Source organism: Nomascus leucogenys, chromosome 2 (assembly GCF_006542625.1).
Source record: "Nomascus leucogenys isolate Asia chromosome 2, Asia_NLE_v1, whole genome shotgun sequence".
NCBI lineage: Eukaryota > Metazoa > Chordata > Mammalia > Primates > Hylobatidae > Nomascus > Nomascus leucogenys.
Window position 1 is genome coordinate 6787069 of NC_044382.1, and position 26168 is coordinate 6813236.

At 41.5% G+C, this 26168-nt stretch overlaps 1 protein-coding gene across 7 annotated transcripts in view; it reads left to right on the top strand.

Annotated features, from left to right (window-relative positions):
• Positions 1–20108, top strand: part of FBXW11 (F-box and WD repeat domain containing 11) — a 146284-nt gene extending 126176 nt beyond the window's left edge. For all 7 annotated transcript variants that reach the window (XM_003273239.4, XM_003273238.4, XM_003273237.4 and 4 more), the window contains 7 exons: positions 3517–3635; positions 5084–5333; positions 8612–8730; positions 10768–10878; positions 11837–11915; positions 12849–13035; positions 17560–20108. In XM_003273239.4, coding sequence (XP_003273287.1) covers positions 3517–3635; positions 5084–5333; positions 8612–8730; positions 10768–10878; positions 11837–11915; positions 12849–13010 — 840 coding nt within the window. In that variant the 3' untranslated portion in view covers positions 13011–13035; positions 17560–20108. The remainder of the gene's footprint in view (positions 1–3516; positions 3636–5083; positions 5334–8611; positions 8731–10767; positions 10879–11836; positions 11916–12848; positions 13036–17559) is intronic.
• Positions 20109–26168: the final 6060 nt, after the last annotated feature.

The following is a 26168-nucleotide window of genomic DNA, read 5'->3' on the forward strand; positions in this document are numbered from 1 at the left end:
AAAAATTCTTAGTAAACTATGAATAGAGGGGAACTTCCTTAACTTGATAAAGAGTAGCTACAAAAAGCCTATAGCTAACATCATACACAGTGCTGAGAAATGTGAAACTTTCCCACTAAGGTCAGGAATAAGACAAAGATGTCCCCACTCACCACTATGTTTCAACATTGTATTAGAACTCCTAGATAACACAGTAAGACAAGGTATACAAATTGAGAAGGAGGAATTAAAACTGTCTTTGCTTGTAGATAACATGATTGTAGAAAAAAATGAAAGCATCAACAAAAAAAACCTCCTAGAACTAATAAATGATTATAGCAAGTTTGCCGGATACAAGGTTAATATACATAAGTCAGTTGCTTACCCATATACCAGCAATGAACAAGTGGAATGTGAAATTAAAAACACAATAACATGGCTGGGCATGGTGGCTCACACCTGTAATCCCAGCACTTTAGGCAGGCCGAGGTGAGTGGATCATCTGAAGTCAGGAGTTTGTGACCAGCCTGGCCAACATGATGAAACTCCATCTCTACTAAAAATACAAAAATTAGCCGGGCGTGGTGTTGGGTGCCTGTAGTCCTGCTACTCGGGAGGCTGAGGCAGGACAATTGCTTGAACCTGGGAGGCGGAGGTTGCAGTGAGCCGAGATCGCGCTGTTGCACTCCAGCTTGGGTGACAGAGTGAGACTCCATCTCAAAAAACACAATAACATTTATATTAGCACCCCCCCAATGAAATACTTAGGTATAAATCAAACAAAATATTTATAAGATCTATGTGAAGAAAACTATAAAACTGATTAAAGAAATCAAATAACTAAATAAATGGGGAGAGATATTTCATGCTCATGGGTAGGAAGACTGTTGTGAGGATGTCAGTCATTTCTTCCCAAATTGGTCTGTAGGTTCAATGCAGTCGCAATCAAAATCCCAGCAAGTGATTTTGTGGATCTCTACCAGCTGACTGTAATGTTTATATGGAGAAGCAAAAACCAGCATGATACTGAAGTAGAATAAAGACAGAGGACTAACACTACCCTACTTCAAGAATTACTGTAAAACTGCAGTAATCAGAATGGTGTGGTATTGGCAACAGAATGGACAGCTAGATCCATGGAACAGAATAGAGAGCCCAGAAATACGTACCTTCATAAATATAATCAGCTGATCTTTTACAAAGGAGCAAAGACAATACAGTAGCGAAAAGATTGTGTCTTCAACAAATGGGGCAGAAGTAATTAGACACCATATTGCCTCCCTTACCCTTAAACAATCTAGACATAGATCCTATATACTTCACAAAAATTAACTAAAAATGGATTAAAGACCTGATTGTAAAACACAAAATCATAAAATTTGTAGAATATAACATAGGAGAGAATCTAGATGATCTTGAATTTGTTGATGACTTTTTAGATATAATACCAAAGGCATGACCCATGAAAGAAAGAATTAATAAGCTGGACTTTGTTAAAATTAAAAATTTCTGCTCTATGAGAGACATTGTCTAGAGAATGAAAAAACAAGCCACAGACTAGAGAAAATGTACGCAAAAGACATACAAAGAACTCTTGAATCTCAACAGTAAGAAAATAAACAATTAGCTTAACCTGATTTTTAAAAATAAGGCATAGACCTTAACAGACATCTCACCAAAGAAGGATATACAGATGGCATATTATAAGTATGTGAAAATATGTTACACGTTGTAAGTCATCAGAGAAATGTGAATTATAACAGTGAGACACTACTACACACCTGTTAGCATGGCCAAAATCCAGAACACTGACAACACCCAACGCTGGTGAGAATGTGGAGCAATAGGAACAGGAACTTTTTTTTTATTTTTTAATTTTTTTAAATTTTTTTTTTATTATTATACTTTAGGTTTTAGGGTACATGTGCACAATGTGCAGGTTTGTTACATATGTATCCATGTGCCATGTTGTTTTGCTGCACCCATTAACTCGTCATTTAGCATTAGGTGTATCTCCTAATGCTGTCCCTCCCCCCTCCCCCCACCCCACAACAGTCCCCGGAGTGTGATGTTCCCCTTCCTGTGTCCATGAGTTCTCATTAGGAACAGGAACTTTCATTCATTGCTGGTGGAAATAGAAAATGGTACAGCCACTTCAGAAGGCAGTTTGGCAGTTCTTACAAAACTGAACATACTTTTACCATATATACCAGTTAGTATTTACACAACAGAATCGAAAACTTAACGTCTGCACAAAAACCTGCACCCAGATGTTTATGGCAGCTTTACCCATAATTGCCCAAACTTGGAAGCAACCAAGGTGTCCTTCAGTCGGTGAATGGATAAATAAACTGTAGTACATCTAGACAGTGGGATAATTTTCAGCACTAAAAAGGAATGTATGTGAAGCCATGAAAAGACAGGGAGGAACCTTAAGTGTGTGTTACTGTGTGAAAGAAGCCAATCTAAAAAGGCTACGTACTGTATGATTCCAACTCTGTGACATTCTAGAAAAGACAAGCCTATGGAGGCAGTAAAAGAAGCGAGAAAAGGAACACTCAGAGTGTGAAAACAACTGTTCACAACATTTTGCCTCCTTTAATCCTTTCTTCCATTTCTAAAATATACATAGTCATTGTGTCACTTTATAGATCATTTTTGTTCTGATTTTTAAAAATGCTTAACTTTATAATAAAGCATGATATTTTCTCATTAAACCCTTCATAGTTTACTTTGAGACTTTTATGAAATGCTGGACATTTCATTTTCCACTTTTTGTTTTTGTAAACATAGGGGTATGCATTTGTAAAACATCTTAATAGACATTGTCATGTTGCTTTCCAGAGAGTGAGCCAGTTCTTTTTTATGAATTTATTATTTTTATGAAACATAAAAATAAAATGACAAAGCAGAGTCCTGCTTTGTTGCCCAGGCTGGAGTACAGTGTTGTAATTATGGCCTTGCCTTCTGGGCTCAAGCAATTCTGTCACCCCAGTCTCCTGAGTAGCTGGGGCTACAGGCACACACACCACCATACCTGGCTAATTAAAAACACACCACACACACACACACACATACACACACGCACAGAGGCACACACACCACCATACCTGGCTAATTAAAACACACACACTCGCGCATGGAGATTGGCTTGCTATGTTGCCCATCGGGCTCAAGTGATCCTTCTGTCTTGGCCTCCCAAAATGTTGGGATTATAGGCATGAGCCACAGCGCCCAGCCAGTGAGCGAATTCTTTTCACAGATTTTATTTTTAAAAAGTCCCCTTTATGAGGCTGTTGATAAGTGTACTGAGATCAGTAGCTAAGGGTTCAAATTAAGCAAAATAGCACATCTATCCTAGTAGTTAATCACTATTGTCTGTATTCCTTGTTGTCATTTCTTACCTGTTTGATATTCAGTGTTTCTTATTTACTGTAACCCAAGTGTGTTTTATAATCAGAACATAAGGTGGGACAGTGACATTCATCAAAATATAGTATAATAAATCATCGTTTGTGGCTAATCTTGTCTCAATAGATTTGGGATAAAACCAGCCTGGAATGTTTGAAAGTGTTAACAGGACACACAGGCTCTGTCCTCTGTCTGCAGTATGATGAGCGTGTCATTGTAACCGGCTCTTCAGATTCTACAGTGAGGTGAGTGATCTGGCTTCATTGTTCTTAACTTATAAGCCTTCCCTGAGAAAGTCTGAGATTGACATCCTCCTCTGGGAGAGGCATACACAAACTTACATTTTTACATGCTGTATTTCAAAGTACTTTTATTGTAGACGTGTTTGTGCAAATTAGGCAGGAAAGCTAATTTTTCTTAAGGGTGTTCTATTCCTATTGCTGTTCATTGTAGAGATAACAACATGCTTTCCTGTAAGAGCATATACCAAGTATTAGGCTGGCTTTCTTCTTTTGGGAAACTGGTCCAGAGCAGAGAGGAGACACTCACTTCCAGGAGTCACTCCTGGACTCTTTCGCCACCCCTGCTTGAAGCACGCTTAGTATCCTCTGCTGGACTCAGTGCTTCCGTACCCCTGCTTCTGCCAGAGGTCACATCTCAGCCTCAGAGGCCTGAGTCTTTCCCCCTCTGCCCTGTGTGAACTTGTCCTCTTAGGAGATGAGGGTTACAGAAAAGCCGTGATGTGGAAATGCTGCTTCCAAATCCCTGGATGTACAAAGCAGCTGGGAGACCCTGGCTTTGTCCATAAAGCAGCTGGGTAAAGAAGTGGATGTGGTGATTGATGAGGCATCATGACTTACCCAGTTTGCAGTGGATAAATGATAGACTCAGAGGCCTGTCAGAGGTCAACAAGAACTAAGCTTGGAACCATTCTCAGTTCTTCAGCCAACAAGCCTCCTTCTTCCTATCATCTCAGACTCAATACAAAATCTACTATCTAGAGGACTCATCTTTTGCCATCAGCACGAGCCTGCAAACACCATCCCTGAATACCTGACTGCTAAATATACCTAAACTCGGGCAGAGCCAGAATTAGCCTTTTCTGAAACCATCTCAGCACTTCTCAGCAAATAAAGAAATGGCTTTCAGGGGCCCCTTTTAACCATGTCCTTAGGTTCATTAAGAATAGACCCTGTCTTAGTCCATTTGTGTTGCTATAAAGGAATACCTGAAGCTGGGTAATTTATAAAGAAAAGGGGCGTATTTGACTCATGGTTCTGCAGGCTCTGCAAGAAGCATGGCACCAGCATCTGCTTCTGATGAGGGCTTCGAGCTACTTCTACTCATGGCAGAAGGCAAAGGGGAGCCAGCATATGCAGATCACATGCGAGAGAGAAGCAAGAGAGAGAGTGGAGGTGCTAGGCTCTTTTCAACAACTTGTTCTCTCAGGAAGTAAGAGTGAACTCCCTCCTATGAGAATGGCACCAAGCCATTCATGAGCGATCCACCGCCATGACCCAAACACCTCCTGCCAGGCCCCACCTCCAACATCGAGGATCAATTTCAACATGAGATTTGGTAGAGTCAGACAAACTATATCCAAACCATTGCAGATCCAGACAGAGCTCAGATACCAGAATCATTTCCTGGCTGTCTCCGTAATTAAGCATCACGCTTTTCTCTTCTCTCCTAGAGTGTGGGATGTGAACACGGGTGAAGTTCTTAACACATTGATCCACCACAACGAGGCCGTACTGCACTTACGCTTCAGCAATGGACTGATGGTGACCTGTTCCAAGGACCGCTCCATTGCTGTGTGGGACATGGCTTCTGCGACCGATATCACTTTACGCCGTGTCCTGGTTGGCCACCGGGCTGCTGTCAATGTAGTAGACTTTGACGACAAGTACATCGTGTCCGCCTCTGGTGACAGGACCATCAAAGTAAGTATGTCTGCAGTCATAACCCTACCTGCTCCTGTCCCTTTTAGAACAGAGAGAAAGCAGAGGTGGCTTATACCAACCTGGTACCTGGCAAGATCTTTATTCTCCTCTGTGCTTATGAACCCTTGAGGCCATCCCACTCTGTATATCTCTAGAGTTGTAGGCAAGGTAGGAGGAAAAGCCGTGGGTCCAGAAGAGAGAACAGTCTTCTGTTTCATGACGTGAAATTCTTGATCACCTTTTTAAGGGGAAGAGTGCTAACGTGTTGAGCATGTATTGTGTGTTGGGAGCTTTACATTATGGTCTCAGTTAACACTCCTAGCACTCTTGAGGTAGGTGTGGCCCCATTTTACACATCTGGCTCAGAGAGTAAAGGATTGTGTTGGTGATCCTCACAGCTAGTTAGTGGCAGAGCTTAGATATTTAATTTATTCACCTAATTTTGAGGACTCGCAGTGCGGTGGACTCTGGGCCAGATGCTAGGGATATGATGATGAAGAAGACATGCCCGTGCCTTCAAGAAGCTTAGCATGTGGTGAAGGGGGAGGCAGACTTGTAACAAGGAGTTGAAGTCTAGGGTGATCCCTAGGATATGGTAAATGCAGTCCTGATTCCAATATCCAAGCTAACTTTTTTGAATTTTAGCTTTCTTATGCTTTTATAACAGCTTTACCGAGATATGGTTTCCATGCCATAAGATTGAACATTTTAAAGGGTGTAATTCTGTGGCCTTTAGTACATTTGCAGTGTTTTATAACATTACCATTGTCTAGTTCCAGAACATTTTCATCGCGCTCTAAAACCCTCACACTCATTAGCAGTCAGTCTGTGTTTCTTCCCAGTCCCTGGTGATCACTCATCTACCTTCTGTCTTGGGATTGGACTCTTCTAAACACTTCATATAAATGGAAGAATACCTTATGTGGCCTTTTGTTTCTTGCTTCTTTCACTTAGTGTAATGTTTTCAAGGTTCATCCATGTGCTTTGTAGCATATATCAGCTTTGTCCCGTCTTTTTTTTTTTTTTTTAAAGTACAGATGGAGTCTTGCTTTATTGCCCAGACTAGTCTTGGACTCCTGGGCTCAAGCAGTCCTTGGCCTCCCAAAATGTTGGGATTACAGGCATGAGCCACCACACCCAGCCAGTACTTTATTGCTTCCAGTGGCTGAATAAAATTTCACTGTTCATCTGTTTATTAGTTCATGGACATTTTAGTTCTATTTTTTTGACTATTACAAATGATGCTGTTACAAATATTAGTGTAGAAGTTTTCATGTTTTTAATTTTCTTAGGATGGTAACTCTGTGTTTAACTTTTTTTTCCTTTTGAAGACAGGGTCTCACTCTGTCACCCAGGCTGCAGTGCAGTAACACAGTCATGGTTCACTTCAGCCTTGACCTCCTGGGCTCAAGCAGTCCCCCAACTCAGGGACCCCTGAGGCTCCCACCTAAGCCTCCTGGAGTAGCCGAGAGTACAGGCACTACCAGGCCCGGCCCTTTTTTTTCTTTTTTTTGTAGAGACCAGGTCTCACTTTGTTGTCCAGGCTTGTGTTTAGCATTTTGAGGAACTGCCAAACTGTTTTCCAAAGGCGCTGCACCATTTTACAATCCTGCCAGTGGTATATGAGGGTTTCAGCTTGCTCAGAAGAACCTCCTTTTCATGACCAGCACTGGATAGCATTCTTATAACTAGCCCCACAAATCACAAAGTGTGTAGCATCAGGCTTTACATTGGATAGCTGGGAAGCTAAACAACTAGGATTTATATGCGGCAACTTACTCCCACAGTCACACCAATTGGTATGAGACCAGTGCCTGGAAGTTGAGAGGGTTTGAGCTTTATTACAAAATAACTGTTTCATAATATCAGCATGGAGGATTTCTCCATATCCTTGCCAACACTTGCTATTATTTGTCTCTTTTATTATATCTGCCTTAGTGAGTGTACAGTGGTACTCTGTGGCTTTGCTTTGCATTCCCTTATTACTGATGATGCTAAACAAGTTGTTGTATGCTTGTTGGCCATTTGTGTACCTTCTCTGGAGAAATGTCTATTTAAATCTTTTGCCCACTTTAAAAATTGGTAATTTGTCTTTTTATTGTTGAGTTATAAGTTCTTTATATATTCTGGACACAAGTCCCTTATCAGATACACGATTTGCAAATATTTTCTCCCTTTCTGTGAGTTGTCTTTTCACTTTTTTGATGGTGTCCTTTGATGCACAAATGATTTTAATTTTGATGATGTTCAATTTATCAAGACTTGTATAGTTTCAGTGCTTATGTGTAGGTCCTTGATCCATTTTGAGTTAAATTTTTGTTTAAGGTATGAGGTAGGGGTCCAGTGCCATTCTTTTACACGTGGAGATCTATTTATCCCATTCAGCTACAATTGCAGCTGGTAAGATAATTCAGGGCACTCTGGTTGCTGTGTGTCTCCTTATTTGTCTAATAATATGTTTAGCTGTCTATGAACATCTAAGTCTTTCAGATATCACAAAAGAGGGGATTATTTATTCTACATACATCCAATTAGAAGTAATGTGTCAAAATAAATGGAGCTGTTCCAGAAAATATGCTGGAAAAGAGGATGATATGAAAGGTGAAACTTTTTGTTTGTGTTTTGAGACAAAGTCTTGCTTTGTCACCCAGGCTGGAGTGCAGTGGCACAAACGCAGCTCACTGCAGCCTCAACCTGCTGGGCTCAAATGATCCTTTCACCTCAGCCCCCTGAGTAGCTGGGACCACAGGTGCATGCTGCCATGCCCAGCTAATTTTATTTTTTGTAGAGATGGGGTTTCACTATGTTGCCCAGGCTGGTCTCGAACTCTTGAGCTCAAGCAATTCTCCCGTCTCAGCTTCCCAAAGTGCTAGGATTAGGTGTGAGCCACCGTACCCAGCTGGAAGCTTTTTTATTACATTAGCTCCACGGGGTTTGAAACGTCAGCTGGTGTAAAAACATAAAATCTGGCCCAAACTCTTTCCTCCAGGTAAATGAGCGTCCGAACCATCTAGGAGATGTTGTTCTCTTTGTAAAGATCTCAAAGACTGGAGACTTCACTTCCCTCCGTGTTTCATTCCAGTGTTGTCACTCAGCAGCCAAGAAAATTTTATGCTGTCTAGTCTGCCCCCCAGCCTCCCAACTTTGAGTTAGAGGACTCTGTATTTTATAATCACATATTTGGGTCATTCTCAGAAGCTCTGTCTTTTTAAGAAAGGTATATTGTGGGAGGACTTTCCTGCATTCATTCTTTAAAATATTGTTAATTTGTTATACAGGTCTGGAGCACGAGCACCTGTGAATTTGTTCGTACTCTCAATGGGCACAAGCGAGGCATTGCCTGTCTCCAGTACAGGGATCGGCTGGTTGTTAGTGGATCATCAGATAATACCATTAGGTGGGTAGAAGTTGGTGTGCTGACAGAGCAGGCTGATTTTCGCCACACTGTTGACTCATCTCCTAGTTCTAATGCTCAAAACAACTCACGGTAAATGGGATGTTTCAGATAAGGAAGCTTTAGGTAACTTTTAGAAATGTATTTGGCTCTGTATACTCAAGTGGGAAAACCATGTGTGCCCTGGGTGTTCTTCCAAGATTCCCCCAGTACACAAAGTTTTTTAACCTTAACTCCACCCGGGATCACTTAATACCAGAGCACTTCAGAACAGACTAGGGTGCTGCAGCCCAGCTCACGCCGATTTCCCTCACCTGTGAGCTCCCACCTCCCTACCTAACACATGGGAGTATACTTTATTTTTCTCTCCCAAGACTGCATCTATTCCTGCCAGGTCATTTACCTCCCTCTTTCCTTCCCAGCACTCGGCCTCCCTGCTTTCTAATAAATCTGACTAACCTTAGACATTTTGTATCTTATTAAGAACATCCCTTCAATAGCTACTTAATTATCCCATGCCATTTCCCCACTGTCTCAGCACACTCTAGTGGCATTACATAAGTGACTAAACTTAACTTTGGTTTATAATCAAATTGACTAATGTTTGGTCAAAGTAAAGATAGGATTCAAGATTATTAAAAAAAAATTTTTGTTTTTTAAAGGCAGGCAAGCAAACACATGCTAGTAGCTTTACATAAGTGACTAAGCTTTACATAAGCTTTACGTAAGTGACTAAACTTTGTTGTTTATAATTGCCTAATGTTTGGTCAAAATAAAGATTGGGTTTAAGATTATTAAAACTTTTTTTTAAGGCAAGCAAATAACAAAAAAGTTATTTAAGTTTGCTTTATCACTTTAGGCTTTAAGATACCATAAAGTTAGTTTAGAGCTTAAATCTTGATTCTCTTATATTCGTCATGCTTTGTGGTATTGCTTAATGTTTCATCAATAAACAGTTCTTAACTTCCTCATTGGAATTGTCAAGATTTTACGAGATAGTAAGATGTATTACTCTCCAGCTTATAGAAGGGAACCACTTTGGAGTCATAGTGGCAGTACTGAATGGCTTTGATCACAGATTAGAGATGCTATCATCATGGGTACTAAGAAGATTTGCTAAGGGCAGCTGTAATAAAATGTTCTTTGGATGTATCATAGGAATTACTGGTAGAGAGGCTAAGAAAAAGTTATGATAGAATTAATTTGCTCACTTTATTTTGTACATGCTAACTAGCTATGATTTTTTTTCTGCAAATACTGTAGAAAATCAGTCATAATAGGAAAAAAGATTTCTAACTCCAGAATTGTTATATAAATCATATGCAGAGAAAAAGGCTTGGTGTTGTCAATGGGTTTATATTTCCACCAGAACACTGCATGTACCTAGTAAGTCTCCCACTCTGACCTTGTAAACCGTCAATCCCAGTACTCAGCATATAGTATCAAGGAAGGGGTATCCCCAAGCCTCATCAAGAGACAGCCACCTCCCCCGCTGGTCTGCCAGTTCTAACCTCAGTGGTCCTCATGGCATGCGCTGTGCTAGAAGTGCTTGGGGCGGAAGCTTAACCCCCTGGCTGTATGTGATATCTCCTTTCCCACCTTGTCTCATCTGTGCTGTTTCTCCTTTACTGCCTACAATCCCTGTCTCCCCAGAAAAGTCTTTCCTACACCATTTGTCTACATGGTTTTTATCAACTCAGACATCAAGAGAATGCCTAAGAATTAAATAGAATTGAAGTTTCTTGTTTGTTGATTTTATTTAAATAGTAATACAGATGCATGATTAAAAACAGTTTCAAATCATATAAAAGGAAATAGAATAAAAAGTAAGTCTTCTTCCTAGCTTAGTGCTTGGAAACACACAGATGGTATAAATGTACACATACAGCTTTATATGTGTGGTGTGTACTGGAAGTGAGATAGAAATAAAGAGTTCCAAGATAGTGAAAAATTGTATCTGTATGGAACAGATATAAAAAACTTACGGATAGTGTGAGTCGTGTGGGAAATTGTTTCACAGAGGTCTGTTTTTCATTCAAGGCTCTGGGATATTGAATGTGGTGCCTGTTTAAGAGTCCTAGAGGGACATGAAGAATTGGTCCGATGCATCCGGTTTGATAACAAGAGGATTGTCAGTGGGGCCTATGATGGGTATGTCTTTCAGATTTTCAGATGTACTGCTATAACTATATCAAGAAGAAAGAGAAGTGCTATATATTAAGCAACTCTGTATGTACCAGGTCCTATGGTAGGTTTCTGTGTAATGGTGGATGGCAGGTATTATTATACCAGTTGTTTAGGTGAGGACACTCAGGCCCAGAAAGAAGAACTAAATCTTACCCCAAATCACACAGAGGCAGAGTCACTGTGGTTCCTGAACTTACGCTTTGAATCATTGTTGTAAACTCCAGCAATAGCTTAGGTTTGAATATTTGATGTGGGGGTATTGACTTCTTTGCTTTATCCCGAAATTAAGCCAGGCTCTTTGTGTGTGTGTGTGTGTGTGTGTGTGTGTGTGTGTGTGTGTGTGTGTGTTCAACAATAAGTTTCTTCTTTTCCCCTTTTTTCCCTTTTTGGTAAATTGAACAAACCCTCTTTAAAACACCTCACTACATTTTAAATGAGCAAATGGCAACTGTAAATCTTTCCAGATGACCTTATATATACTTCCCAAATGGGTTAGTTGGTCTGTTTGTACTCCTATTACTAACTTCCAGCGTTTGCTTAATTTGGAGAAAGGTATCCTTGGAATTTCACACAGAGCCCTAGCTTCTGTCAGCAGCACCTACTCAGCCCTAGAGAGTCCCCTGATGAATGAATTTGGTGACATAGGTTATCAAGTCCGGAACTGAATTTAGATAACCTGAAGTTTTCTTATCTCCCTTAAAATAATATTTCTTTAAAATTTCAGCAATTCTGAGAATGTGTAGGTTCTTAATTTTTCCAAAATCAAGTGTAATTGGTTCAGATGATTTGTAAAAACATAAGCATGTTCCCCATTAGCTTTTATAAATAGGCAGTTCAGATGCACTACTGTTTTTCAGGGAAATGTTTGACAGCATATAAATTGTTCACTTTTCCACTAATCACATCTCATTTTCCTTTCTAGGAAAATTAAAGTTTGGGACTTGCAAGCTGCTCTTGACCCTCGAGCCCCAGCAAGCACATTGTGTTTGCGCACACTGGTGGTATGTGATTTCTTGAGACGGGAGTTGGTTCCCTGAGCTGGGGGATGACCATTTGCAGATAGTCCTGTCTAGGTGTATCACAGGAAAGCTTGTGTGTCTCACAAGATGCCTTCAGAGAATGTCACTCTTCATTTTGTTTAGCCAAAACCAGAGAATATTTGATGTTTACATTACTGTGAGCACTTTCCTAAGGGGAGACGTAATGCAACTTAAGATCTGAAGGCAGGCTTCCTGATTTGTAGGTGGACTGTTTCCTCATAGGGCAAGCAGTATTTCCTTCTTGTAGGTTTGGAAGATTTCTTAATACGGCTATTTGTGGTTATGTTTTAATAACAGCACATTTTTATACTATATATAAATGTTTATACTGTATATAAGTACTGTTATATTTTTGAAGAGATAGTCATTTGGAAATATTGGTAGATTTTAAAAAAATTTTAGTAGTTTTATTTATATTTCTTCACTTCTTGCATTTACTAGAAGATGCAGAACTGTCTTTCTTCTTGATTTTAATGGGAACCCTTATAATATTTCACCATGAATTTTGATGCTGGCAGCAATTTGAGGTAGATCCTGGTCATGTTAAAACAAACTGTCCTTCTGGTTCTAAGTTTTCCAGTGGATTTTTAGAGTGTATCAAGAATGGGTATTATGTATTGTTGTTTACTTTTCTAAGGCCCTTTGTGAGACGATCTTTGAAATATTGGTAGACTAGAGTCTAAGATACAAAGTTTAATGAAAGAAAAGGCCTAGCAGGAAAAGAAAGAAGAGCATTTGTTCTTGGGATGAAGGACACAGTTCAGTGAGCTCTGTACAGTCGTTTAGGAAGTCTGTTTAAGTGGCTGCATTTTCATCTTCTGCCCAATTTCTCATTGTGAGATATCAGGGGCTGTAAAGATCTCATTTTATTCATGAAGTTTTTATATTTCATAGGAACATTCTGGACGTGTGTTTCGGCTCCAGTTTGATGAGTTTCAGATCATCAGCAGCTCCCATGATGACACTATTTTGATTTGGGATTTCTTAAATGTGCCTCCCAGTGCCCAGAATGAGACCCGTTCTCCCTCCAGAACATACACTTACATCTCTAGATAACAGTCTGCACTTTCACCCGTTTCAGGTGAGTACTATCCTCTCCCCTTCCAATTTTGCTGATTGAATTCACCTTCCCTTTGGGGAAATTTTGTGATTTGGGTTCCTTGGTGATGTGTGAACCAAGGTCTCTCTTAGATGTGTCAACTTTTGCAGAGTTCAAGTATAAGGCTAGATCTTTATAGTCACATCCATACAAGGTTTGAGTTGGAATCCTGCCTATTGTGTGGGTTTTCATATTGGCAGATGATGAACTTGGTTCCTGTTTTTAAAAACTGTGTTCCTAAATGATTTTTTAGGTCATAATCAATTTAACACCAGTAAAATCCCTTGAATTTTATTTTGGGGTACAAGAATCTTCTTTTTCTCTTTCTTTCCTGTCCTTCAGTTCTTTTATTTAAAAAAAAAAAAAAAAAATCATCATCTGACAAAACATTCAAAATCCCCCTCTTCCCCACTACCACAATCCACCCACAACCATCCTTCCCTCAAGGATGAATCAGAGAAGAGTATCTGTTGAGAGACCCCTAAAACCTGTTCTGCTTCCATGAAACCCAACAGATACGCTGAGAAGCAAAGTCCTTTCCTCTGGTTACAGGAACACTGAAAGTCATTATAACCATTGATGACAGAATGTTTTGATTATTACTAAGCGTGTTCCGTCTGGAAGATGAGAAGTCTTACTTGGCTGTGTCCTAGGAACTGATGACTTAGGAACAGTATTGACAACCCTGTGTGTTCTGCTGAGGTCCAGTGAATTCTATACACATTAAACTTTGTAGATTGAATAAATGTTTACACATAAACATACTACTGTGGATATATGTATATAAAGACTTGTGATTGATAAAATTTGTATTTATTTAAAATCATTACTTAATTCTTAGTGGTCTTTTATCATTACATATTTTCCCGTTCATTGAATTTCAAAAATATAAGAAAGTCCATGTGCAGAATTAGGAATTTTTTTGATGGAGAGATTGAAAACTCTTGGTACCTATTCACTAAGTTACCATCTTTTCAGATATTCTTTCATCAAGATTCCAAGAGCCAATAAATAGAACTCCACCAGGAAGTTTGTCTTACCTAGAGGTCAAGAAACTATATATAACCAGGGGCCAAAATTAACTTACTACCCGTTTTCTTTTTTTTAAATTAGTCTCTGCTTATCCATTAAGTTTTTTTTTTCCTGTCTCCACAGGCTAAGAATAGTTTTTACATTTTTAAATGCTTAAAAAAATTAAAAGAAGAATTTTTTTCATGACATGCAGTAATTAAATGAAATTTAAATTCCAGTGTTCATAAATAAAGATTTTCATACACAGCCATGCTCATTCCTTTATGTATTGTCTGTGGCTGTTTTTGTGCTTCAGTGGCAGAGCTTAGTAGTTGCAACAGAGACCTTATGGCCTACAGCATATGAAATATTTACCATATGGCCCTTTCAGAAAAAGTTTGCTGACTTCTGGTCTTGCCCCTGCTCTATCTATTAGCGGTAAACCAAGGGTCTACATCAGGAATGGCAAATAAGTGTTTTCTTCATGCCAATTCAGTTTGGTCAGTAGTGACTGGTGGGAGTGTTTCCTTTGGAAGGATATTGGGACCCCATGTGGACCCCAAAGGACTGGTTGTGGTTGGTTATGTCTGCCTTGCAGGAGTGACCTGTAAGCCACTTACCTATTTGCTGTTACGGGTCTCATGTGTGTTCAAGACTGTTCCTGATCATAATCTTCTGCCCTGCTGCTTTCTTTCTGGATAGATTCTTCGTAAGTCAGTTGAAAAATCCACATGGCAGAATTATTATAATTATTGAATGGAGCCTTAAAATAGGAATTACAGAGGAAGGAGACAAGGATCTCTTGAGTGATTGCTCCTTCCCCTGACCTCCCCTCCCAATAAGCCTAAGAAAATATAGGGAAGGAGGAATGGATCCAAGTAAAAACTGCTTAAAGAGGCATATGGCAAAATTCAAGACATCCATATTATGGTTTTCTTTTTCTGGTGTATTACAATAGATGAACTGACAACATCTATATATTACCTAAAAGTGCCCTGAACAAGATTGCTTTGGTTGAGAGATGAAGCAGTGATCACCAATGCTGTTTCTTATTGGCTGTGGTAGAAAGGAAACTTGTGTTACTTTCTCCAGGCCCTCCCTCTTACCTACCTTTTTTGGAAACCTCAGAACAGCTGCCTAGTTGTGATCAATTATAAGTCAATGGAAAAATCTTATCTGCTTAAGCTGGAGGTTCCCTGTATCCCAGCACAAGCAGTGAGACCCCAAATGTGTTTGTCTCTCCAATTTTATTACTTTTAACAACCTTGGTAGTCAGCTTTATAGATTTTACTGCTCTTTTCTAATTTTTTTTTTTTTCCTTTTGAGACAATGTCTTGCTCTGTCACCCAGGCTGGAGTGCAGTGGTGCAATTTTGGCTCACTGCAACCTCCGCCTCCCAGGCTTGTGTGATCCTCTTGCCTCAGCCTTGCGAGTAGCTGGGGCTACAGGCATGTGCCATCACACTCAGCTAATTTTTGTAGTTTTAGTGGAGATGGGGTTTCACCATGTTGACCAGGCCGGTCGCGAACTCTTGACCTCAATTGATCTGCCCGCCTCAGACTCCTGAAGTGCTGGGAATAGAGGAGTGAGCCACCGCATGCAGCCCCAAATGCTTTTCACGTATTGTAACATGAAAAAAATTATAACCATGTGATACCATAAGATTTATGCATAATAAGAAACACTACCCTAATGATGATTTAACCTTGCAGTAAAATACTCACCCGTAAAATATCAGGTGAGAGTCTCTCCGTGTCAGCAAATACAGCAGTAGATCTATTTGCGGAGTCATTTTTAAAAAAATTAGTAACATCTAAGAACTGTATGTTGTATTATATATTCAGTAGCTAGAAATTTATTGTTTTTTCTTATTATAAGACAATATAAGATCGTTATTAGGAAATTTGAAAAAGTAGATAAGCCAAAAGAAGACAGTAAACTCCTGCTCGTGGTTTACCACTAACTCCTTTTTATAGATCCTTTCAGGCTTTTTAAAATGTCTCTTTATAACTGTACATTTTCAAACGTGTTTTTCTTCTTTATTATGAAACGCTTGCATGTTAGTAATGTCAGTATTTGTCCAAATTATTCCTAATTGCCAAATTAGATTGTTTGGATATAAATATGTTGTTACATATTTATCCTCCCCAACCCCCAGTTTTTAGAGATTATAAAAAACCATGTTATGATCATTCTTTTAACCTAATATTTGTCCAACCCTTTATCATCTTTGGATGGGATTCTGGAAATGTCTGGAGGGTCTGGGTTAAAAGATGTCACGTTTGAAGACTTTTTTTTTTTTAAATTATACTTTAAGTTCTAGGGTACATGTGCGTATGGAGGTCATTTTGCCCTCCAGAAGAGTTCAGTCAGTTTATGCTCCCCTCAGCAGCATTTGAGAGTGTCCACTTCTGGTCCCGGAGCATTAATGTTTTTGAAATAATTCAGGTTCCCTTAAATATCCTTAATGGGAAAACAGTAGCAAATGAAATTGAATCTTAAATTCATTGAGAAGACTTAAGATTCTTGATCTTTATGAAAATTGACAACTTTTTGGGAAAATCACCTTTTAAAAAAAGCATTCAAGCTTTAAAAAGTCTCTCTTGCTTTTTTTTTTTTTTTTTTTTTTTTTGGCCACCTAAGGTGACTTTAGACTTTAGGCCAGTGGTTTAGTGCATCACTGATTGTGACATTATCAGAGTGGGTTTTGACTTTGTTTTGATTTAGAATAGAAAATGTCAGCCTGCATTGTACGTAAAAATGATAAATATTGTGAATATCAATATTCTCATGAATATTGTTTTGTGTGTGTGTGTGTGTACATATTTACATACATAATGAATGTAGAAATTGTGATTAAAATGTGTTTCTGACTCAAAGCCATAGTCAAAAAATTATGGGACATTCAATGGCCTTCCCCCATACTGTTGTTGTTTTACAAATGATTTACTTATTAAAAAGGAAGTAATTTCTGATTACTAGCATTCTATTTTAGAAAGGCTAATTTTTGCATATTTTTGTTTCTTAGTGATCGATGAGGGCTCTCGTGAGGATGTGAGACTGGCCTCTTATAGGTTCTGAATGTCATAAAAGATTATGCTAAATATAAAATCGAATGTGAAGCATCTTTTGTTATATGTGTACTTTTTCAGAGCAGTACTGAGAGAGTGATAGGTTATAGGGTCAGCCCTCTCCTTGAATCCCCTCTCTGTCACTTGTTGTCTCTTTGAACTAAACACTTTGCCTTTCTGAGCCTTAGTTCTCTTATTTGTTAAGCGGGTGTCATAATAGTTTCTTCCTCATAGGATTGTTGTGAGGTTTAAATAAATGTGATACCTGGTATGTAGTACACTCAAAACAACTTGCAGCTTCTGTTGTTAATGCTAATAAGTTATGCATGTAGATGTGTGCATGGGGATGGGGTGGAGTGTGTATATCCTCATCTAAACAATATATTCACCCACACTCCGTTTGTTTCTGTTTTTGTTTCCTCAGGGTTTTCTAGTCTTGAACTACTGGCTACATGGCTACCAAATGCCTAAGGGAGTTCGTTCACAGCTGAGTTATGAAGCTGGAATTGGTTCTAGACGCTGGGTAGATGCAAAGCAGCCTAACTCTTCAAGTACCGACATTTCTCACCTCTGATTCCAGCTCTCCTTTGAGAAGGAGACCTTAGCTTCCCCGGCTTCAAGTAGAACAGAAGCCTGTTTCCTTCCCCCATCAGTGAAAAAATCTAATGTTTCAAATGTAAATTGTTCATAGAAAAGGAACATAGAATCTGTTTTACGGAAGTAAATCGACCGTCAAGAGAAGACTTGGCCTCTAATTTATGTTGCTTTGCACTTTGGTTTGGTATTAAGAAACAGCATTCTTCTTCAGTGAAATTTTGGGTGCCAAACACCTACCCAGAATGTCCAGGGCTTTCATTTTCAAAAGTTAGCATTCTCCTTTTGACTGTCCAAGTCATCGTGAATTCTGACTTGTTGTATTAGGAACATGTTGGACAATGGAAAAATTTCTCTGGATTGTTTTAGTAATATTTTTGGGATTATACTTCCTTTCTGTACCAATTTCTTTTAATTTAAAGAACTGTAAGTCAGTTATATTATCTACCAACAGGTAATATAGCTCTTTCTTTTATTAACTGTTCTCTGTCCCCCAACCATCTCCTGATATTTGGTAGAGTAACACCTTTCTACGTGTGCTTGCCTCCTAATTTAAAATACTGTATTCGCATGTAGATATAATGTACATAACAGTTTAACCTCAAAGTTGCTGGAGTCAGGGCCCCCTGTGCTTGAGACACTAATACAGAGTGTGTTCGCACTTCGCCATGGGCTGGCCTCAAGAACCTGATACCAGGGTTGATGTGGATTGCCTAGAACCCTTCCTGCAGTATTCATACGGTGTTTTTATTTTGTTGTTGTCATTGTGTGTGTGTGGTTTGTGTGTGTTTTTAATGAGAATCTTGTTTTAAAATGTAATTTCTAAAGTTTAACAAAAAAATGTTTTATTTGTTGTGGAGTATATATTATACAATAGAGAGGTACCTTAAACATTTTTTGTTCTTATTCTTTTTCTCATAAGTACTCCTGAGTACAAGTGGTCGCCTCCCATAGTATTCATTTGGCTTCACTGTCAAAAATCATTATTCTGTGCAGTCGTGGCCCTGGGAAGGGGAAATAAGAAGGCCCTGTTGACGGGCTGTCTTGGCTCTGGAATTCATGCATCCTGGCCTTGCCAAGGTTCTGGCAGGGCCTGCTGGTGTGTTGGAGCCTGCAGGGCAGGTCAGGCTGGTTCAGAGGCCCATGCTGAGGGGTGGGTGCTCTTAAGTGGAGTAAAGCCTCAAGCCCATGGATGCCACCCCAGTCATCTCTGGTGTCAGCTGCTGCTGTGGCCCCAGCAGGTTCTCAAAGCTCCCAAGTACTCCCGACGACACAGCCCAAATGTGTAAGTGGCACTGTTGCCCTGACAGTGCATGGAAAGGACGTTGGCATCCAACTGGCACTCCTTCTCCCTTATTCAATGTTAGGTTTGATTTGCCCTTTGCCATTGTTTCCAAAGATCAAGGAATGTCAATAACATTTTAAAGGACCAATAAACAGCCTCCTATAAAGTAAACCTCTTCCCGTGGAAGCACACTCTACTACTAAAGGGAAGGCCCCTGGGCTCTGATTTGTCCTTTGCATTGAGAACGGTGTGGGGATCAATGTATGTGTATGTGATTTGTTTATCGAGTTGGCTTTGCTTTTTTAGTTTTTCTTTTAAAAATCCTTCCTTCCCATGTTACTAAATTAATTTATGTTTTTGAGAGGTTGAGTCTCAAAGTGTAAACAATAAACCTCCATTCATAAGGTGGATGTTGTAAGCTTGATGGTGGTTGTGAAAGTGATTGAGCTTTGACCACTTTTCGTCTTACAGCTTCAATATCAAACTGGTTAGGAAAGCCCAGGGGGAAGGGAGGGGGCAGGGGAGGAGGCAATTCTGAATGAATGAATGGATTTTTTGTTGTTTTTGCATGTTTAATATAGAAGTTCCCCTTGTTCCTTGGGAGATCATGGCCTTTGAATATGCACACAACCTTTGAATTGTGCCTACTAAATTATAGCAGGGGACTTTGGCACCCAAGGAGTTCTGACTTTCTGGGATTATAATAGTAATTCCCAGCCATACTCTGGACTTTATTTTGCTAACCATAATTGAGCAAATGTAAATTACTGCTATATTAATGTTTTAAAGCACTGGGATAGTCTAATTCTAACTTGTAATTAATTATGTTTGCCAATTATCTGTTTGAAATAAATTTGTGTCTGAACAGCTATTGAAACTGTTAAATTGTACAGATATTATTCATGACAGCTTTGTACTGTGGAATGTGCTTAATAAAAAACAAAAAAGTTTGACTTTTGTCCAATAAATTGCTAAGTAATGTCAATAAATCAAGTATGGGTGTTATGCAGTGCACCTAATCTGGCTTCATGCAATTGTTACTTCAGCTACTGATTCAAAGCCAATACTCTTAATAAAGTGTTGCAATACCCTGATGTTCTGTTAAGAAATTTTTCAAAGAAACTGTTAAGTGCTATTAGGAATTCAGGGACATACAATTAAAATTTATAGATTTTTAGAATCATCTGTTCTGTAAAATGAGGTTGAAGGCAAACTGGCCTGTGAGAATGTTGTAGAAGATGATATAATTCCTTGTCTTGGGCTTCTGCCGAAAGCTAGCTTGAACCTCAGGAGTTAGCTGAGGGCTAGCTAAGAACTCTTCCCCTGCAAATCTGCTTCCCACACATAATTAATTGCTTCACAAGTTACTGTCAACATGAAAATGGCCTCTGAGACATCCCAAGTGGCTTTCAGGCGTGAGTGGATCCTCCCCTTCTTGAAGAAGGGCCATGGAGGTGTGAGGGGCAGTTGCGCAGCCCTCTCCACCATAGCATCAGAAATGAAGAGTTTTGTGTGTGCAAGTGTGTCACACTGGTACCAATACTGGTAGAGTATTGAAGCAGAAAAAATCCAGTTAGTATCTGTGGGATTCTACTCAGAAGTTCTATTCAGTAGAACTGAGTAAAAGCTGAGTTTTTTAGATAACTAGGCTAAACTTCCCCCATTAGTCAACCCAGTTGGTAATGTGGACTTTTTGCATGAGATTAGAGTATTTGTATGTAATTGTTCCCACCCATTTTTCTTGTAGAAAACGTTTTTCAAATGTGTCCTATGCATGTGGTTAAGAGAACCAATTTACAAATCACAAAAAGATAAGAGTAAAAAGTAATTTTTCCTCTCCCCCTTAACCCCTAGTCCCTCAAATGATGGTTAACCAGTTTCTTTCATGTCCTTCAGTAGATACCCTCTTTTCTATACAGCGCTTGCTCTTCCAGCTGGTGAAGACTCTGGGAGCTTGTCTTGTAGTGCTAAGATATTGGGGCTCCTGCTGGCTCGTTGCACAGAGCTGAATCCAACACCTTGTAGGCACTCACTCAGGATCTGTGGGATGACTGAGTATATGGCCATCTCAAGGTGTTTACCTGCCCACAGATAGGACGATGGACCCCATACACCAAATGCACTAATTCAGTAGTTTAAAAATTATATTGGTTAGGTGTAGCCATGTGAAAGATTTGTAGGGCAGGTCATAAGTAACTTTTTCTTAGTACATGCCAGGTAAACTGGAAAGTAGAATCCTATAAATGAGATTGTGCATTATTTTCAACTTTGTGGTCATCTGCTCATCCTTTCTCTAGGAGTTGTTTGATTTTATTGCTCAGAGTATGTGAATTATTACTGGGCTGGCCTGGGAGAACCTGGAAATTACAAGGCCAAGGACTTGAGTGGGGACAGATTTAGGAACAGCTTAAACCTGATGTTCTGGTGAGATCTCAGTGTGTACAACTTAAGCTCTCTCTACCCTTTACCACCACCTTCAGATCCAGTGGACTTTGCCATTTCTTGCAGGCCGTGTTTGTACTCCCAAATACCACCAACACGGGAATTGGGAAGGATTATTTTTTTAAGCATCTAGCTCTGTTGCCCAGGTTGGAGTGCAGTGGTGCAATCATAGCTCACTGCAGCCTCGAACTCTAGGACTAAAGGGATCCTCCTGCCTCAGCCTCCCAAGTTACTGAGATTACAGGCTTGAGCCATCACGCCCAGTGGGAGGCATGTTCTTAGAACACCATTGAGACCATCCTATGGGGGCCACTTCTCTACCGAATGGCAGAGAGGAAAGAGCCTGGGCTTTGGGGCCCAGAGATCTAGCTCAGGGTTGGAACCCTGCCACCTAATTGGCAGCAGGCCCCACGGGCGAGGGCATTTATTATCCTGAACCCAAACTCAGCTGAGAAGTAGAGACAGTGTTTTAAGATGACTATGGGGATGAAGTGACATCTCTAAAGTGCCTAGCACAGTGCCTTGTAGCTTCAACTTAGACATTTAAACAAAGGGAACAGAATGCTCAGAGGGGAGAAAGGGACAGGAGTTAGTGGAATTTGGGGTGTCGTGTTGTCAAATAAACGTGCTCAGGCAAACCTGAAGCCAGTCTGGGCCTCCTGAGGGGAAGGAGCTGACCGTCTCCCCTGAGGACTGGTCCCAGTGAGGACTTGAGTTTGTAATCAGGGCCTGGGTTGCTCAGTGGGTGGAGAGAGGGAGATGGGTCAGTGAATAGGTTTATACTGAGTTATATTTGTTAGTTTTATTATTACAAATAATTATAAAGGTAGTCAACCTATCATATCCCCAGCTAGTATTTCTGGGAAGAGAATGACGTCTAAACATGTCACTGTCCTCAGTGAATTGTCTCCAGAGGGGACAGGAGAATTTCATGCTTTCAGGGTGTGTATAGGTGGTGGGTGATGGTAGGGAAGAGGCTGGGTCATGCCAACTACAGCAAGAACGAAGGTGAGTGAGTAAATAAAAAATAAAGATTCGTGGGTGCCAGGCTGCTGGTGAGGGCTTTGTGTACTCTCATCCTCCCAGTAGCCTTGCATGGTTTATGTTCTTACCGTTTTACGGTTGAAGATACTGAGGCTCGGATCTGTCTTTGTGAGCAGCTGGGCTTAGCGTTGACTCTGGTCTGCCTTGGGGGCCACAGCTGGCCTCTTAGCACGCTGCCCTAGCATCTCCCTCTCCATGCTCCGTGGGGCCCTGGATGCCCGCAGAGTCTCTCTGAAGAGCCAGGCTCAGACTGTGCGGTCCCTTGACACCCACAGACCCTCTGCCCTTCTCTTCTCCCCTCCATTGATATGTCCCTGGCATATGTTCTTGGTGTGTCTTCAACAATGCACAAAGTGTGATGGAGTGCAAGGGGCGGGACGGGTGCAGGGGCCCGACTGTGGCCGGCCCTGTGGGCCATTCTGAGGGGTGGGGGCTCCATCCTGGGGGCAGGGGCAGCCACTGGCTGATTTTAAGCTCAGGAGTGACCAATTAGAAAGCTAGAGTTAAGATTCAGGAGAGAGATGTTAAGGTCCAGAATAGGGAACACGAGGAGGTGAGAGAGGGTTGGGAGCCACGGGGCTTAGTGTGGAGGGAGCTGGCGGCGCTGACAACAGCGTTCATATTCAGTGCGTGTCTCCTGGGTGCCGCTAGATGGGGCTATAATGGAAGAAGACACAAGGTCCCTGCTCTCAGGAAGCTTCCATTCTAGAGGAAAGAAACAGTGCGCAGTGATTGCTGTAGTGTCCACAAACATGCATTTACAGGATAAATTCAGATAGTGTTGACTGCCGTGAAGAGGTTACACTGGGCAGTGGTTAGGTGTGGCCTTGGGGACATTGGATCCAAGATCTCAATAAGCAGGCGCTGGTCATGCACTGAGCTGGGACAGGATGATGTTCTAGGCTGCAGGCATGGACACGCCAAGGCCTTGAGGTGGGGATTTCTGGAGTGGGCAGTGGGCTGGAGGGGTGTCCACTCTCCCAGATAAGGGAATTGGGGTTGATCCAGGGGGTGGAAGGGGGATGCGTTTGGATGTGGACATTGGAGGGGTCCCAGAGAGGTTTGAGTGGAGCCCCTGGGCTGCCTAGAAGAGAAGGAGACAAGTGGTGGTTTCAGAAGAAAGAGCCCAGAGGAACATCTGCATTTAGGAAAGGGGCACGGGAGGACAAGCCTGTGACAAAGGTGGGAAGGAGCAGCGGGAGAGGCAGGAGCGTGATATCCAGCAGTCTTTGCAGGGCCCGTGGACGCCCTCAGGACTTGGAAACTCTCTTTTGCAAACACTTGCCTCCAAGCTGCCTGGGCCTCCTGGGGAACAATGCCTGTCCACTAATCACACCGCAGGACACCTAATCCCGCTTCACACTTCTTCCAAGACAGCACCACACTCTCCTAACGGCCAGGGCTCTGGCAGCAATAACAAACAGGCGCCCGGGAATAGCTTCTCCGCTCCGGCCCTTGCCTGGCTTGTCCTTGGGAACACTCCCTGCAGCCCATCTGCACAAACAGACGGGGGCCAGGTCTGTGCCTCAGGAATGAAGAGATAAAAGGGACCATCGGGGCTTTTTCCACCAAAGGCGAAAGCATTTTATAGAACGGGCTGCGAGTTTTTGTTTCAGGAAATTTCATCATGTCTCCAAGAAGAGGAGGGGGAAAAAGAGAGAGAGAAAAAGAGAGAGAGAGAGAGGAGAGGTGGGCAAGGGGGAGAAAAAGAGAGAGAGAGAGAGAGGGAGAGAAGTTAATTGGCCTCAGATTTTCTCACTCCCTTTTCATGTTGGTAACACGAGGCAGCCCAGGTCAGACTCAGGTCAGCGACGTTTGGGCTCTTTAGTGCCCCTCTGTGAATACCTCATTTCTGTAATAGTTTTTCCTTTAAAAACAGCTCTGCCTTCTTTGGCAGATGGTGACATTCCATTAGCATATGGAATATTTTTCAAAACACATCCGAAAGCATGTCTCTTACAGGGGAGACTGGGCAAAGCGAACGAATGTCTGAAAAGTATTTTGGGAATAACTCAACATTTAACAGAAGGCCCCACTCCCGCCTTCGCCCCGGGCCTCTCCACAGTCTCTCCCGGGTTGTTACCGTAACCAAAGGAGACAGGACGATGTTCCCCAGAGCTTAGTCTGTTGGCTTTCCTGGGACTGTCCCAGTACACAGGGTAGCTGGAGGGAGGCTGAACCCAGCATGAGAACACGAGTCTTGGCCTGGATTGGATGTTGGCAAACCCACGTGGATGTGGCATTGGGGCAGTGACGGAAATCTTGCACACTGAGCACCTACTATGTGCTAGATGCTGTGGGTAACATACGTTATGGTCTTTCCTGCTGAAATCCATCTAGCACACAGTGGGCACATGTTAGAGCATGTCACCCCCCTGCTCAGTACTCCCCAGTGACTGCCACTGTGCTTAGAATCCAGTTCCAACTCCTTGTTATGCTCTGCAGTAATCTGAGCCCGCCCCCCTTCCATGCCATTTTATGTTTTCCTCTCTCACTCCCACTCCGGCGACATGAGCTTTCTTTCCGTTCCTTTTTCTAGCTCAGGCCCTTTGCACGCACTGCATGCATTTCCCCAGCTATCTGCACAGCTGCTTCCTCATCATTCAGGTCTCGGCCCGAGTACTGCCCCCAAAGAGGAGGCTTCTCTGACCAGACAATCTAAATTATCCCATGTTACCCCCTATTGCATCCTGCGTTCCACTTACTCTATAGTACTTACCATTACTTTACTTGTTGACTTGTATTTATTCAAGACACATTTATTGAAGGCCTACTATGTACTGGGTGCTAAGCTAGGCCGTGACAAAACGGACAAATATCCCTGCCTCCAGGAAGCCTACGTTATGACACAGCAAGGCGGATGAGAAACAAATGCCATGCTTCTTGACTTTCCTTACCAGAAATGTCACCTGAAGTACCAGGACCTTGTTTGTCTTGTTCAGAGACCATTTTGGGAAGTGGTAATCACAGAGCTCAAGAAATTGTAGTGAAACGAACAACTGAGCCCACATTTTATAAACAATTGCGTTGAGGCATAGGCAGGAAGTGGCTTTCAAGATTGCTCCACTAGCAAAACAGCAGAGCCAGGATCTGAACCTTGCTCCTTCTGACGCTGAGGCTGGCCGCCCATGCCACCTGCCCGGCCCAGGCATCTTGCCGGGTGCCTTCCCCACTGCTTCCTTCTCCTCAGCCCAATATCTAGGTCCTCCCCCACTCCCTACATCCCAGCTGGCTTATCCCGGGGCTGTTCTGTAGCATCCTGCTCTCAGTAGGGTGACTTGCTGTCTGCAACACGTTGGGTAACATCCTTTGACTCTTTGAGCCCCAGTTTCCTCATTAAAATGAGAATTTGAGCCACAGTAGATCTGCTAAGGCACATACAATTCTATTATCCTGGCTTCTGACCAACCCATCTGTAAATTGCGTTCAACAAGAGGTGATAAATAAGAGGTTAAAAAATTATTTTGATTTCTGCAGTCCCAGCCGAATAGCAATGACCCATGTAGTCTCAGCTGCTGCCTCCTCTCAGACCAGTATTCTAGCCCTCCACTCTGCTCACTCTATTGATCCAGGGCTAGAAGTTCCATTCAACTGGCTTCTGCAAAGAAGGGCATTTATTGGCTTGTGTCACACATACCCCAGGAATGGGCTGGTCGCAGGCATGGCTG